The sequence below is a fragment of the Haliotis cracherodii genome, unplaced genomic scaffold, assembly GCF_022045235.1.
Source record: "Haliotis cracherodii isolate W230 unplaced genomic scaffold, xgHalCrac1.p SCAF_22, whole genome shotgun sequence".
Lineage (NCBI taxonomy): Eukaryota > Metazoa > Mollusca > Gastropoda > Lepetellida > Haliotidae > Haliotis > Haliotis cracherodii.
In genome coordinates, this window is record NW_027266278.1 from 6,487,687 (window position 1) to 6,503,219 (window position 15,533).

Genomic DNA, 15,533 nt, shown 5'->3' on the forward strand with positions numbered 1-15,533 from the left:
TCCCGGTATAATGTTAGTGTTTTCACTATAAACTTGACTTTTGACATAAACGCATACAAACGTATTGTCAAACTGACTCAGCATACATCACGTAACATCAGACTTGAACACTCATCTTAAAGGCTGAACGCCTGCTGTTCGATCAAATTTATCGCCATCGTCATTTAGAATAACGTCCCTTACTTTCGTCCTTGACTTCGTACGCGATGTGTTTATATAAAGTTCTGCGCGCTCGCTAGATGACCATATGACGGATATATAGCGAAGTATATTATTTCAATTCTAATAGCAATAGTGTGGTTACACTACACTTATTGATTATAACAATTATTGGGTTTGGAAAATGTCCTTGCATGGCACACGAATGCTATTTGTGTTCGGGTAGTCATGGCATGTTTTATCATAACGTCTACAAGTAGGACATATGTAGGATTGTACGGAATGTCTCTCAAATAGTTGTATGTTAAACAAGGTTACCTGATAATGTGATCATGAATTCCGTGTCACTTCTCCATTTTATTGTTATTGTAAGTAGCTGGGAAATCCAAGTGACGTCATTGGGAAACACCCCACTTTTTCACTCTCCAACACAAAAGAGTTCTCTGTCAGAGTTACGACAGGTATCGTAACTAACATATATAAGAAAGTTCCGAAAATGTATCTCATCTTAAACTTAAGAATGTAAGTTGAAAGGATTAATCGTAACTAAGATGGTTTTGAAAATCTAGACCCAGTGTAAAATGCAGTGCTAACCTGGTTCAATGCGGAGGGGTTAGTGATGTCATTTAATTGTGACGTCATGGTAACAGATAGCGTCACAATGAACTTCAAATGATTTTGCCATTTCATAGCAGCGATATCTCTTGGTCAAGCCGCTTTTGGACGAAAACGATATTAAAAAACAGTTTCTTAAAAAACAATTGGCCCCATGAAATTCGTTATATACTAATGTGACTATCAAATTCGAACTAACCTTATGGTGGATCAATGATATGATATTATCAAGCAATACAATCAGTTGTTTTAAAAAAGTGTCATGTCTGCAATATTTTCAGCAATGATGAAAGCAACAATGTCACTGGTAATAACACCGTCTCAATTGCCATTTGATTCCCACAATAAAGACAAAGCTTTGGCCACAAGGCATTACTGTCGCCATTCTTACGATATTTCACCTTTAGACGCCTCGGAATTAATTTGTTTTTGTTCCATTTCACGAATAAATTTACGATACCTCCACCTTCTCTCAAGCAAACCTGCATAAAAAATCACAGAACACAAACTTAGAACTGCTGCCATGACAAAACTCCACCGGAAGCAGCTCTGTCCATAGCAATTCGTTTCTCCTTTTACTGGTATGGCGTTATCATAGATGACGCCAAACACCTTCTGAAGCAGCAAGCCGACTGCCGCATTGCCAATCATCATTGCACCCCAGTTCCTAGCAAAATACTTAATGCCAAAGAATTCACTAGTCATGGTAGGCGTGAGGCACCAGGTCGCGCCGTTCGGGATCCCAACTCCAAGAACCGCTATGAAAAGAATAGGAAAACTGCCGGCATGGAATATGGTGATGGTCAGAACCGCTGTCTGGACAGCGGTCGCTGTCAAGATGACCACTGCCCGTGGAACTTTATGCACAATTAAATCCGATCCGAACCCGAAGGCGATTTTGGCTACGGTACCCGCGACAAAGTTGAGAGTTGTTAATAATGTGCTGTACCGTTCCAAATGGAAGGATTTTAGGTATGTCGTAATGTTGGTTTGAAACATCAACTGAAGACACGCGCACATCCAGAAGGACCAGGTCAGGAAATGAAAATCGAAGTTAAACAGGAGTTTTCTTCCTGTTATGTCTTGGGGTAGTTCGGGGTTGACTTTCTTGGGCTTTAGTTCATCAGGAATCTCCTCACTGGATACCAGAGACTTGCTCTCCTCATCTTCTGGAAGGACGCGGATGACGAGGAAGAAGATGCCCAAAATGTTTGCAGCAACAAACAGAAATGAGTTAAGGAGGTAAAACCCTGACAGGTTTTGTTTATCCTCGTCGTTGTGGTCGTGGCCGTTGACAAAGAGCGTGCCATAGATGAGCGCCACGAGGGCAGGTCCGCCGCTGAAGGAGGCATCCAGAACACCGATGACTTTACCTCGATGTTTGGCATGGAAGTTGCTTACATTGGCCATCATTGATACCATGTAGGTGAAGATGGCTCCAAGACCTGCCAGTAGACAAATAGAAACATATAGTCATTTCTGGTTAGTTAGTGAATCTTGTTTGTTTGTTTAACGCCGCAATAGTTAGGTCATAAAGCGGTAGTTAACAAACGTGTCTGGACTTAACAATCAAGTGATTCAATCAAACATGTCACCGAGTCGGACTACGCGATACATTCAGTCGCCTCTTACGATAACCTTAGTTAGCTGGGTCTGTATCTTCACCTGTCATCCCAATGGGTGTCCAGCTATATCAAACGGCCTGTTAAATTTTCGAGTCTTGCTTGACACACACATATCCACCATCGAAATACAATGACGCCAATCAATGAAGGCACAGAGACCGTGCACCTGATCCTCATTGTATCAGCTCAGACATGTACGACGCACAGGGGATGCTCGCGACTCGTCCTGATCCGACTCCCACGGGAGCACTGGTATAAAAGTGAGTGAGTGAGTGATTTGGGTTTAACGCCGCTTTTAACAGTATTCCAGTTATATCACGGCTTGTCAGCTTAATGTGGGAGGAAAGCCCGAAGTGATGCAGGTCTCAGACGTTTACCACTTCGGTGAAACCCACGAGCACGGGTATGGTGCTGACAAACTCAGAAACATAATCGGGGCGAACCGGGATTCGAACCCACAATCATAGGTTTCTGGGCGTGCCCAAGGGACGCAACCCTGCACAGCGAATCGCGGCGACTGGGCCACCCGACACACCACGATACAACTGTAATACTGTTAAAAGCGGCGTTAAACTCAACTCACTCAGTCACTCTACTGTTGCTGATGCTACTACAACTGATTATGATGCTACTACTACTACTACTACTACTACTACTACTACTACTACTATTATTATTATTATAGTGATTCCTTTTGGATAACGGTATACATTTTGATGAAGCAACTTGTTGCTAAATTGGATACAGATAAATGATATTTGGCTAATAGAGGGGTGATCTGGAAGTTTAATCGGATGGTCAAACTCACTGACTTGGTTCATGTATGTCATCGTATCCCAATTGCCTGGATCGATGCTCATGAATCAATCACTGGACTGTCTGGTCCAGACTCGATTATTTACAGGCCGTCGTCATATAGCTGGAATATTGCTGAGTGCGGCGATCAACAACAAACAAACAAACACTATTACTATGACGGTAGACTTACCGAACAGCAAAAAGTAGATGTACTGCAGATAGGCCTTCCCAGCATAGAACGTCTTCTGCAGTGTCGTGCTGTACAGCAGGAAGCCGCCTAACGCAGAGATAATGAGAGCCGCGAACGCCGTCCGCCGTGATCCAAATCTCTCGAACATGATGCCGGCCGGGAAACCAAGGGATGTTCCGATATTTCCCATCGAGGCGAGAAGCTCCACTACAAAAATACAATAAGGTCATGCATTAACACTGTATATATTACCACTGTACACTGGACGAAAAACAGAATGATTTGAGGTGAGGTGAAATGGGGTTTAACGTCGCGTCCAAGATTATTACACTTATAGATACCATGCCCCAGTTTAACATGAATACCCCACCCAGACACAGTATACTGACTCCGAGTCGACCAGTCCTTGTTTTAGCCCCTTAATGCCGAGCGCCAGACAGGGTAAAAAGCAGTACCATCTTTTAACGTCTTTTGGTATGACGCGGCTTGGGATCGAACCCCGGACCTTCCGCTCTCAGGGCGGACGCAGTACCATCAGACCACGGAGGCGGTCAAGAATGATTTGAAATTTCCGTTGGATTGACAAGAACTTCCAAACTCTTTAGCAACTTCCTTTATGAGGGTGGATGTGGATTATTTGGGATTATATTATTCCCCTGTTCTTAAACAACAGCACTTAACATTTGCGAAATGTATGTAAATTTAGTGAGATTCCGGGGTAGAATAGGTCTTCAGCATTATTGTTTAACGCCGCACTCCGCAATATTCCAGCTATATGACGACGGTTGGTAAATAATCGAGTCTGGACAAGACAATCCAGTGATTGACATTATGAGCATCGACCCATTATTTGGGATACGATGACATGCATCAACCACGTTAGCGAGCCTGACCACCCGGTCCCGTTACTCGCCTCTTACGACAAAAATAGTCGCTTTTTACGGCAAGCATGGGTTGTGGAACACCTATTCTACCCCGGATCTTCACGGAGAGACAAGCATGGGTTGCTGGGTCCCGTTCCACAAAGCGGTCGTAGCTCTAAGCCGGTCGTAACTTCTATACTTTCACGGGTCTTTACGCGTCGGGAGGTAATAGTATGCATGGTATGTGTTGTCGTGGCACGTGTCTGGCGATGACCCACAAATGCGTGCATATATGTGTTAACAATAAATGCACTTTCTATTTTCATTTGGTTTATTTTTAATGAAATATTTTTTTTATATAAACACGTATAATTATTATGAGCACGCCAGAATACTCCAGCAAAATCAATTTGAGGCAAGCAATTTATCCTGGTGACAGATGTTTTCTATTGTTTTCTGAACAGACATGTTGAATGCTTATCATAACTTATTTGAACTAGAATGTGCTCTTATCAGTCATAGGGGTGGGCGGCATCGGGTGGCCAAGTGGTTAAAGCGTTCTCTCGTCACGCCGAAGGCCCGGGTTCGATTCCCGACATGGGTACAATATGTGAAGCCCATTTCTGGTGTGCCCCGCCTTGATATTGCTGGAATATTGCTAAAAGCGGCGTAATACCATACTCACTCACTTATCAGTCATGGTTTTGATCGAGACAACGTAAATAGTGTCGGTATCCCAATCGTCATCTAATGTAGGACGGGGGCGGTCGGGTAGCCTGGTGGTTAAAGCGTTCGCTCGTCACGCCGAAGGCCCGGGTTCGATTCCCGACATGGGTACAATATGTGAAGCCCATTTCTGGTGTGCCCCGCCTTGATATTGCTGGAATATTGCTAAAAGCGGCGTAATACCATACTCACTCACTTATCAGTCATGGTTTTGATCGAGACAACGTAAATAGTGTCGGTATCCCAATCGTCATCTAATGTAGGACGGGGGCGGTCGGGTAGCCTGGTGGTTAAAGCGTTCGCGCGTCACGCCGAAGACCCGGGTTCGATTCCCGATATGGGGACAATGTCAGAAGTCCATTTCTGGTGTCCCCCGCCGTGATATTGCTGGAATATTGCTAAACGCGACGTAAAACCATACTCATTCACACTAATATAGGACGAATCAGGGTGATCTGGCTCGCTGTATATTATATCAGCTGCTGGCGAAAATGTATGCCAACGTTCACGGCACATATTATCGCCAATCATCGCATACTATCGCCGGCGACGATATATGTGAATGAGTGGGTATTGTTTTACACCGCTTTTAGCAATATTCCAGTAATATCACCAGAAATGGGCTTCACACATTGTACCCATGTTGGGAATCGAACCCGAGTCTTCGGCGTGACGAGCGAACACCTTATCCACAAGGCTACCCCACTGTTCTTTTTTTCTTATAAAATGGGAATATGGGAATATACCACTTATACACTAGTTATTAACTAATGATATACAAATGATACACCAGCTAGACATCTGTAGATTGCTGTATAATTATTTCTCTGAGGAACATTGGAATGTCTGTGTATACGTACGTGCATATATGTATCTATATGACACTTATTTTAATAAGTATGTTTATTAAACTCTTCTGTACAATGCATGCTGTAATTTATATTGTGGAAACCGTGTTAATAAATCCCCTTCCACTTTACATACGATTGTAGAAATATACTAGTATACTGTTTAAATCATATTTGCCGGAACAGTTGTGTGCGTCTGAGTGAGTAGAAGACAGTAAGACAGACGGACGGACGGACGGACAGACAGACAGACAAACAGACGGACGGACGGACGGACGGACGGACAGACAGACAGACAGACAGACAGACAGACAGACAGACAGACAGACAGACGACTATATATCCCGCCGACGTTACATCTTGGGGGGATAGAAATCAAGCGTAACATGTTTTTTTTATAAATCTAATGATGATGATCATGAACAACATAACCACCATCATCAACAACAACGCCATCTCCAAGTTTATGGTTTTGCCGTCAATATTTGCAGTGAACTTCGGCATGTGCTGTCAATTTACTGATGTGCAGTAACAAATGACTGCTAATTCCGAAGTTATCAAGACTCGCCAATATCCTTTACAAGATTATTACAAGGCTTTCAGCCTTGAATTGCTCTGGATTACTTTGGATTACATTGGATTACATTGATTACACTGGATTTAATTGATTACTTTGCATTTAATTGATTAAATTGGATTTAATTGATTAAATTGGATTTAATTGATTAAATTGGATTTAATTGATTACATTGGATGGCATTTGATTACTTTGGATTTCATTGATTACTTTGGATTTAATTTGATTACTTTGGATTTAATTTGATTACTTTGGATTTATTTTGATTACTTTGGATTTCATTGATTACATGGGATGGCATTTGATTCTTTTGGATTTAATTGATTACTTTGGATTTAATTGATTACTTTGGATTTAATTTGATTACTTTGGATTTAATTTGATTACTTTAAATTTCATTTGATTAAACTGTATTTAATTTGATTGGATTGAATTTCATTTGATTATCTTGATGATTTAGGATTATGTTGAACTGTTCTGTATTATTTGTATAGCGGTTTGGAAATAAAGCAATTCGGTTAATACTTGTTGGAAAATATATTAAAAAGGAAGCGTTTTTTGTCATGTGTTATGTTTACCTACCCTCTGACTGGGTGTAGTTGAAGGACTTCTTGATGGCATTGGCGTAGGCGTTGAAGGCGAACACCGACCCCGCCACACCCATCCCGATACACCCGACCACGAGGCCCACAATCCGGAGAACAGTATCCTTGCTTATACGCGCCATTCTGGAACAAGGATGGTCGCGTCGGTTCTCCTCTATTTCCAACGTTGAATCGAGGATGGTATCAATTTTGATAAGTTAAGATAAAACCAATTAAAAAATCATGAATTGAATGTATCCAGGCGATCAATGTTAACCGTTATCCAATGACGTCACTTTAAGAAATTGATTCAGTAACTCGTGAAATCCATTGCAGATGACACAGTGTTAGGAAACGACACTAATTCCTGGAAAGCACTTAAAGGCACACTTGTAGACACACTCGTAGGCACTGTAGAAGTAGGTACGATCGTCACGACCATGTTATGTAATCCCCATGCAATATATTATGTGGTATATCAAGTAATCTTTGTGATAGTGGTGCTCAGATCGTTGCCTTTTAAACGGCGTTAACTGAATATATTTCACTGCGTTGCTCCTAGTGGTGTACTGCGTGCACAAGCTGACACATCCTCCTGTCAATCAACAGCATGGCGGAAACACATAATGGCAGCCTATTTCATCCTATCCTGCGCTGATCAGCAATATAGTTAGTTCGGCTCTACTCAGGTGATGCGTGGCAAATGATATCCAGTCGGCTAGTCAGCTGATATGTGATATATATGTTACTGACATTCTCTTATGTCGGTGTAAGTGATATCTCGGCGTTCTCAGTTCATCCCGTTTCGGCTCGCGAGTGCAAAGTACAGGTATATTGATTGTCATTGCTCATGGTGTAGGTATACTTTGACCGACTGAAACACCATTCTTGGTCACCTCTGTCATATGACATTCACTACACAGGCCATCTGCTGAAGATAATAATTAGATTGAAACGTTGGTAGTTGGACACGGCTCCCGTGTAACTTGTTACTGCGGCATGCACTGTTCTTGAAATACACTGTTCTTGGCATGCACTGTACTTGACATACACTGTTCTTGAAATACACTGGACTTGACATACACTGTTCTTGAAATACACTGTTCTTGGCATGCACTGTACTTGACATACACTGTTCTTGAAATACACTGTTCTTGGCATGCACTGTACTTGACATACACTGTTCTTGACATACACTGTTCTTGACATACACTGTTCTTGGCATACACTGTTCTTGACATAAATTGTTCTTGGGATACGCTGTTCTTGTCATACACTGTTCTTGGCATACACTGTTCTTGACATATACTGTTCTTGATATACACTGCTCTTGGCATAAACTGTTCATGACATACACTGTGATTGGCATACATTGTTCTTGGCATACGCTGTTCTTGGCAAACACTGTTCTTGGTATACACTGTTCTTAACATACACTGTTCTTTATTATACACTGTTATTGGCATGCACTGTTCTTGACATGCGCTGTTCTTGACATACGCTGTTCTTGGCATATACTAATCCTGGCATACACTGTTCTTGGCATACACTGTTCTTGGCATACACTGTTCTTGGCATGCACTGTACTTGACATACGCTGTTCTTGGCATACACTGTTCTTGGCATACACTATTCTTGGCGTACACTGTTCTTGGCATGCACTGTACTTGACATGCGCTGTTCTTGACATACGCTGGTCTTGGCATATACTAATCCTGGCATACACTGTTCTTGACATACACTGTTCTTGGCATACACTGTTCTTGGCATACACTGTTCTTGACATATGCTGTTCTTGATATACACTGCTCTTGGCATAAACTGTTCATGACATACACTGTTCTTGACATACACTGTGATTGGCATACATTGTTCTTGGCATACGCTGTTCTTGGCAAACACTGTTCTTGGTATACACTGTTCTTAACATACACTGTTCTTTATTATACACTGTTATTGGCATGCACTGTTCTTGACATGCGCTGTTCTTGACATACGCTGTTCTTGGCATATACTAATCCTGGCATACACTGTTCTTGGCATACACTGTTCTTGGCATACACTGTTCTTGGCATGCACTGTACTTGACATACGCTGTTCTTGGCATACACTGTTCTTGGCATACACTGTTCTTGGCGTACACTGTTCTTGGCATGCACTGTACTTTACATGTGCTGTTCTTGACATACGCTGGTCTTGGCATATACTAATCCTGGCATACACTGTTCTTGACATACACTGTTCTTGGCATACACTGTTCTTGGCATACACTGTTCTTGGCATACGCTGTTCTTGGCATACATTGTTCTTGGCATACGCTGTTCTTGGCATACACTGTTCTTGGCATACACTATTCTTGGCATACACTGTTCTTGGCATACATTGTTCTTGGCATACGCTGCTCTTGGCATAAACTGTTCTTGGCATACACTATTCTTGGCATACACTGTTCTTGGCATACACTGCTCTTGACATACACTGTTCTTGACATGCACTGTTCTTGGCATACACTGTTCTTGGCTAACACTGTTCTTGACAAACACTGTTCTTGGCATGCACTGTTCTCGGCACACACTGTTCTTGGCCTACACTGACTCCCTTGGGTTTTCCGGTTTAAAATAGGCCCCCAGCTACCTACGCTGGTCGTGGCTAGATCGGGTGGACAGGCTAGCTGACTCCCCTCTCATCGTACCCCGACGGTGTTGGTCGGCGCTATAATATCATTGATATGTTCTATTATTAATAGGTCACCGTCATATAGCTGGAAAATTGCTGAGTGTGGCTTTTAACAACAAAGAAGCAAACGAAACAATCGGGCAGCTGGTTAATAAAGGTTATACTGTCTACTCCCACCGAAAACTTTTATTCTCTCATGGGTAAAATTGTTAGCATAATTATACATATTGCCGGAATATGAAATCATCCTTAATCACTCATTTATTTTGTAAAATGATTACGCGCAGTTCACACCCTTGCGACGTGTTTGGTAATATTCACACCATGAAGTCAGTCTCGAGACTAAACCATCATTCAGAGACAGGATTCTGTACACATAATACACTCTTCAAAAAAAGAAACGCATAGGTGTTTTGAGAATTCGAATTAGATTTTCTTTTCCCAGCAATCGTCATAAAGACAATTCTTATGTTTGATTCCCGTTAATCATGTCATGTTTGTTGTGCATTGCACGCAAACACATCTCAAAATGTTCTTTGTAAACGTTTATCAGCAAAAATGCAAAGGATGCACGGAAATTGCTTTCAGAAAAAGTTTTCAGCACAATGCACGTGCAAAGAGTTGGAAACAAGAGTAAAGACACTGACTATAAAAGACCGTACACAATTCATCAGTTGATTACAAATTTTCTGCCGTGAACGGAGATCGAAAAATGCGAAGAAAAACTGCAGCTGACCGAAATATCGCCATTGGACGTTTGGAAGCAGGGGAGTCACAGTCCGCCGTTGCAAGACACTTCAACGTTCACCAAAGAACCATATCTCGACTATGGGATCGATATAACCGCACTAATTCGATTCAAAATCATCCCAGAAGCGGAAGACTAAGAGTGACCATCCCTGCTCATGATCGGTACATCCGTTTGCATCACCTTCGGAATCGATTTGCTACAGCAACGGACACTGCAGGACAAGTGCCTGGTATGCGAAGAAATTCCGACCAAACCATAAGAAATCGTCTGAGGGAAGTGGGGATTCGAGCGAGACGACCAAAAGTTGGACCTGTCTTCCGACGTCTACACCGTCAACGACGTGTCCGGTGGTGCAACAGAGTACAGGCATGGGATCTCATGAACTGGCGACGCGTTTGGTTCAGCGATGAGTCAGCGTGTATGCCGACGTCGACATGAACGTCTTGAGCCGAACTGCATTTGACAGGTGGGCCGATTTGGTGGAGGGAGTGTCATGGCGTGGGGAGCCATATCCTACACGAGTAGATCACAGTTAGTGGTTGTCCAGGGCAATCTTACAGCAAACCGATACATAGAACAAATTCTGCGTCCTCACCTCCTCCCAACTTTGGACCGCCAGAGGGAGCTGTTCCAACATGACAACGCTCGGCCCCACACAGCACGTGCAACAGTTAATTTCCTTGTTAATGAGAACATCAATGTCCTTCCATGGCCGTCCAAATCGCCTGATCTCAACCCGATTGAACATTTGTGGGACGAACTTGATCGACGCGTCCGTCCGTGATAGTTCCGATAGTTCCTGACAGTCCCCGATAGTTTCCGATAGTTCCTGACTGTTCTCGACAGTCCCAATACTTCCCAATAGTTCCGGATATTTCCCAAAAGTTCCGATAGTTCCTGACAGATCCCGACAGTCCCCGATAGTTTCGATATTTCTCGATAGTTCCCGATAGTTCCTGATAGTTCCGATAGATCCTGACAGTTCCCGAAAGTTCCTTATAGTTCCTGACAGTCCCCGATAGTTTCCGATAGTTCCCGATAGCTCCCGAACGTTCCTTATTGTTCCCGTTAGTTTCTGATAGTTCCCAAAAGTTCCTGACAGATTCCGACAGTCCCCGATACTTTCCGATAGTTCCTGACAGTTCCCGAAAGCTCCCGATAGTTTCCGACAGTTCTGTTGATCCTGATAACCCTGGTATTCAAGATGGTTATAGATAGTTCCTGAAACTTCCGTTAACGCAGCAACGAAGACGCGTTAGTGTCTTACCTCGGCACGCTATCCTGCAATATGTAGGTTCTGAATAAATACACAAACAACACACCTATATGCCACATTTATCCCTGGCACGTGTACAGTCATATTTGTTTACAGTTGTCCGATGAAACAGCTGCCAGATCAACCACAATGGCGGTTTTATAGCAAAAGCTGCAAACATATTGACTTTATTAATATAAATGTAATAAAAAGGGCACTACTAGACCGTAACTTCAAATATTCGGAGTTATTATGTTTTGAAAATGGAAATAAATTGGAATGTATAGACTTACGGGATCGGGTAGTCAGGCTCACTGACACTGCATACCATCGTATTCCAATTGCGTGGATCGATGCTCATGATGTCAATCACTGGATTGTCTGGTCCAGACTCGATTATTTACAGACCACCGTCATACATCTGGAATATTGCTGATTGTGGCGTTAAACAACAAAGAAACTAAACAAATCCTATAGAAAGGTTTGGCAGAGCGTGTGTGAGGAGCGATTTTTCCGCTTTCCATCGCATATGCAAAATGATTTCAAATGTTAATTGCGTAAATACAGCTTGTTAGTTTCTGCCTGTGATAATCTTCCCCTGGTGGTTCAACGTTCTCCTTCTACTAGTCAACTACTCGCTGTGGAGATGGGTAGCCTGGATGTTTAAGTCAAACTGTTCGCTCGTCTTAACGAAGACCTGGGTTCGATTTCCTACCTGGGTACAATGCGTGAAGACCATTATGGTGTCCGCCCGCCATGATATAACAAGAATATTCTGCAGCGGCGTATAATCTAATTCACCCAGTCATTTACTCTTTCTTCTGTCGCTATGAATTACAAGAGGCAGAGACCCTATTTGAACGCAGCTGTGTATATCATCCAAATCAGTGGCTTTACAACTAGCGGGAAAGTGTTGTGTCGTGAATCCTACTACAGCGTTGTGAAGATATCGACTATATATCCATGCACACAGAAATTTCTCTGTTACAACTTTGATTAGATCGAAACAATGGCTAATTCGCGAGTACATTCTTCAAGTCTTATTACATTCATAAAACTATATTGAATATAATCTGTTTATATTTATTTAATTTTCAATTTTTCAAATTTTTATTTTATTTTTATTTTATTTATAAAAAATATATTTTTTATTTATTTTTATTTATTTTATTTTATTCATTTATTTATTTATATTTATTTTCATTTTATTTTATTTTATTTTATTTTTTTGGGGGGGGGGGGGGTACGTAAAGAAATTTAGATTATTAGTAGATTATTATTATTACTAAATGTTAATCTCCGGCAGAAATATCTAGCAGTAAGTGAAAAGTATATTTGGGACATACCAAATTATTTTGAGTGTATGAGAGTACATTTTTTCAGTAATACCGTGGCGAGGACATTCTAACCCATGTGGGGAATCGAACCAGGATCTTCAGAGTGGCGAGCGAAAGCTTTTACCACCAGGCTCACTACAGTGCCCTCCGAATAAATCTTGATGAATTGTTGAACTTAGTTTTTTACAAGGAACTCAAAGAAATGTTGTTGTTTTCAAAATAGGTGTGTCAAAATATTACTTGCCCTTTGCTCATTGATTACCACGACTCGGGGTGGGAAAAGAATGACTTTGTTACTGACGACTGCTAAATATAGTGACCCAAATGTACGTCATATCAGTCAACTCGGATACTTGTGATGTCCGTACTAGCCCAGGGTTGGAGCAAAGATTAATGTAGACACTGATACAAACGTATACGAACACGGTCCAACCTTTGCACCCCTTCACAGCCGTGTATCGGTGTCATGCGAAATGTTTTCAGGGATTGTATCAAAAGTTTGAATATCATTTCTGTATCTAATCTCATCAATCTCCATCGAAGATCCGTGGTAGACTAGGTCTTCAGCAACCCATGCTTGCTGTGAAAGGCGACTATGCTTTTCGTAAGGCGCGACTAACGGGATCAGGAGATCAGGCATGCTGAGGTGGTTGATGCATGTCATCGGATTCCGGTTGCCTGGATCGATGCTCATGATGTCAATCACTGGATTGTCTGGTCCAATTGCTGAGTGTAACGTTAAACAACAAATAAAGAAACAAACAAACAATGTCCATGTATTTAAAGGAATGTTATTATCGTTAATCAATATAACGCTGAGTGTGGAAAATATGGGGACGGAAAGGATAACGATACAGGTATTTACCATAACAATTAGGAAGGTGGTATCTGTTTATCATATCTGTTGATCATTTCCTTGGGGGCGGTCGGGTAGCCTAGCGCTTAAAGTGTTCGCTCATCACACCGAAGGCCGGGTTCGATTCTCCACATAGGTACAATGTGTGAAGCCCATTTCTGGTGTCCCTCGCCGTAATATTGCTGGAATATTGCTAAAAGCGGCGTAAAACCATAATCACTGTCATTTCCTTGAAATCGATGTGAAGATATATGGTGCTGACACACCATGGACTCAGGGGGGTTCGAATCCATGACAAGCGGATCCTTGTTTTAAAACTAACAAGGGACACAACTCCACATACGAAGAATTGTGGCGTTTGAGACAAAGGAAATCTATTTTTACATTTTTTGTCACCTGAAATTGATCTAATTACTGTTTACTAGATTACTGATATATGTAACAACATTTTGAAATTAATATTAAATTTTGTAAAGTGAATAATAAGAGGGTAAGAGGGTATTGAATGTTCTGTAAACCTCTTGGGAATTATTTTTCTATAAAAAACTCGGCTTTTCATTGGTCGCCGGTATTACATTTCATTCGTTCTTTATTTAAGCCTCTCATCAACGTGCTAACATGGAATGAGACGTCGCATAATTCTAGACTCTGATTCCAATTAATGACTTGTTCATGTTGGAAAACTGTAACGTTACGTCAACACACGTGGCCCACTTCAACTGACATTCTCGGACTCGTCAATGTTGCCGATGTTATTAAAAAAAATATTTATTTATTTATTTATTTATTCCATTTTCTATACATTATAATATCATATATAGAGTTTGCATGGATTTATTGTGACATTATTGGCATGTTTGTAGCATGGACAGATCAGATATCATAGTTACGCAGGGTTTCTAAATAACACATGCAGAGAAGATCAGAAGGCATGGAAACTTGCATAATTACAATTTGAATATGAAATCCATTTTGTAATTTCATAATATCAAAGTATTTCTTTTTGAATTAGTAAAAATATTGTTTTACTTTTTTTTCTATTAAATGTGTACAGCATAGATTTTGTTACCATAATTACAGCATTGAGTGAATTGTTATTCTTCTCTTTAAATCTAAACAGTATGTGTTCATTTCTAAAATTAACTCTGGTGGTATAGTTTCCAAGACTGTACAGAAGGACTGTGCGCGAAAACGCAGCTTTAAAAACAGTGCGCCAAAACGCACCCAAACGAACATTCAATGGACATGAAAATGTTGTTTTTCACGTGCAAGAGGCACTTAACATGTTACGCGACTGTGGTTTTGTGTTCAGTTGTGCAAAAGTTGTCAGGTGGGAACATGTGCGTATAGTTTAGTCCCAAGACGGGAAATTAGGATAGAAACGTTGTTGTAAAACAACTTAGTAAATTAGTTCACATATAAAAAGTGAACTTATCCAAAATAAGTGGAGAAACATTGTAAATTATAGAAAATAGTGTAACTGAATTAGATACATTAAAAGTATGAACTTGTTTCAATAGTTTATGTTTTGAATTCAGGGGTTATCTTCACTTCAAAGACAATCTGAAAAATTTATCCATATGTCAGCAGCGTGGTGACAATTACATAATACATGAGAAATTGTTTCAGATGGTAGGTCTTCAGCAACCCACGCTTGTATATACCCGTAAAGA

The 15,533-nt window shown here is 41.2% G+C and overlaps 1 protein-coding gene across 1 annotated transcript; it reads right to left on the bottom strand.

Annotated features, from left to right (window-relative positions):
* Window positions 1-1,161: 1,161 nt before the first annotated feature.
* Window positions 1,162-7,726, bottom strand: LOC139471253 (uncharacterized). Its single transcript, XM_071253548.1, has 3 exons — window positions 6,984-7,726; window positions 3,388-3,594; window positions 1,162-2,219 (listed from the first exon to the last, which is right to left on the bottom strand). Exons 1-3 carry the CDS (start codon window positions 7,126-7,128, stop codon window positions 1,162-1,164), a joined length of 1,410 nt encoding a protein of 469 aa, XP_071109649.1. The 5' UTR covers window positions 7,129-7,726.
* Window positions 7,727-15,533: the final 7,807 nt, after the last annotated feature.

What these genes read in the sequence shown, in the direction of transcription:
- LOC139471253 (XM_071253548.1), bottom strand. Translation starts at nt 7,128, where the DNA reads ATGGCGCGTATAAGCAAGGATACTGTTCTCCGGATTGTGGGCCTCGTG. An exon ending in CAACTACACCCAGTCAGAGG is followed by an intron (nt 3,595 to 6,983) that starts GTAGGTAAACAT and finishes GTATTTTTGTAG; the next exon opens with TGGAGCTTCTCGCCTCGATG. An exon ending in CATCTACTTTTTGCTGTTCG is followed by an intron (nt 2,220 to 3,387) that starts GTAAGTCTACCG and finishes GTCTACTGGCAG; the next exon opens with GTCTTGGAGCCATCTTCACC.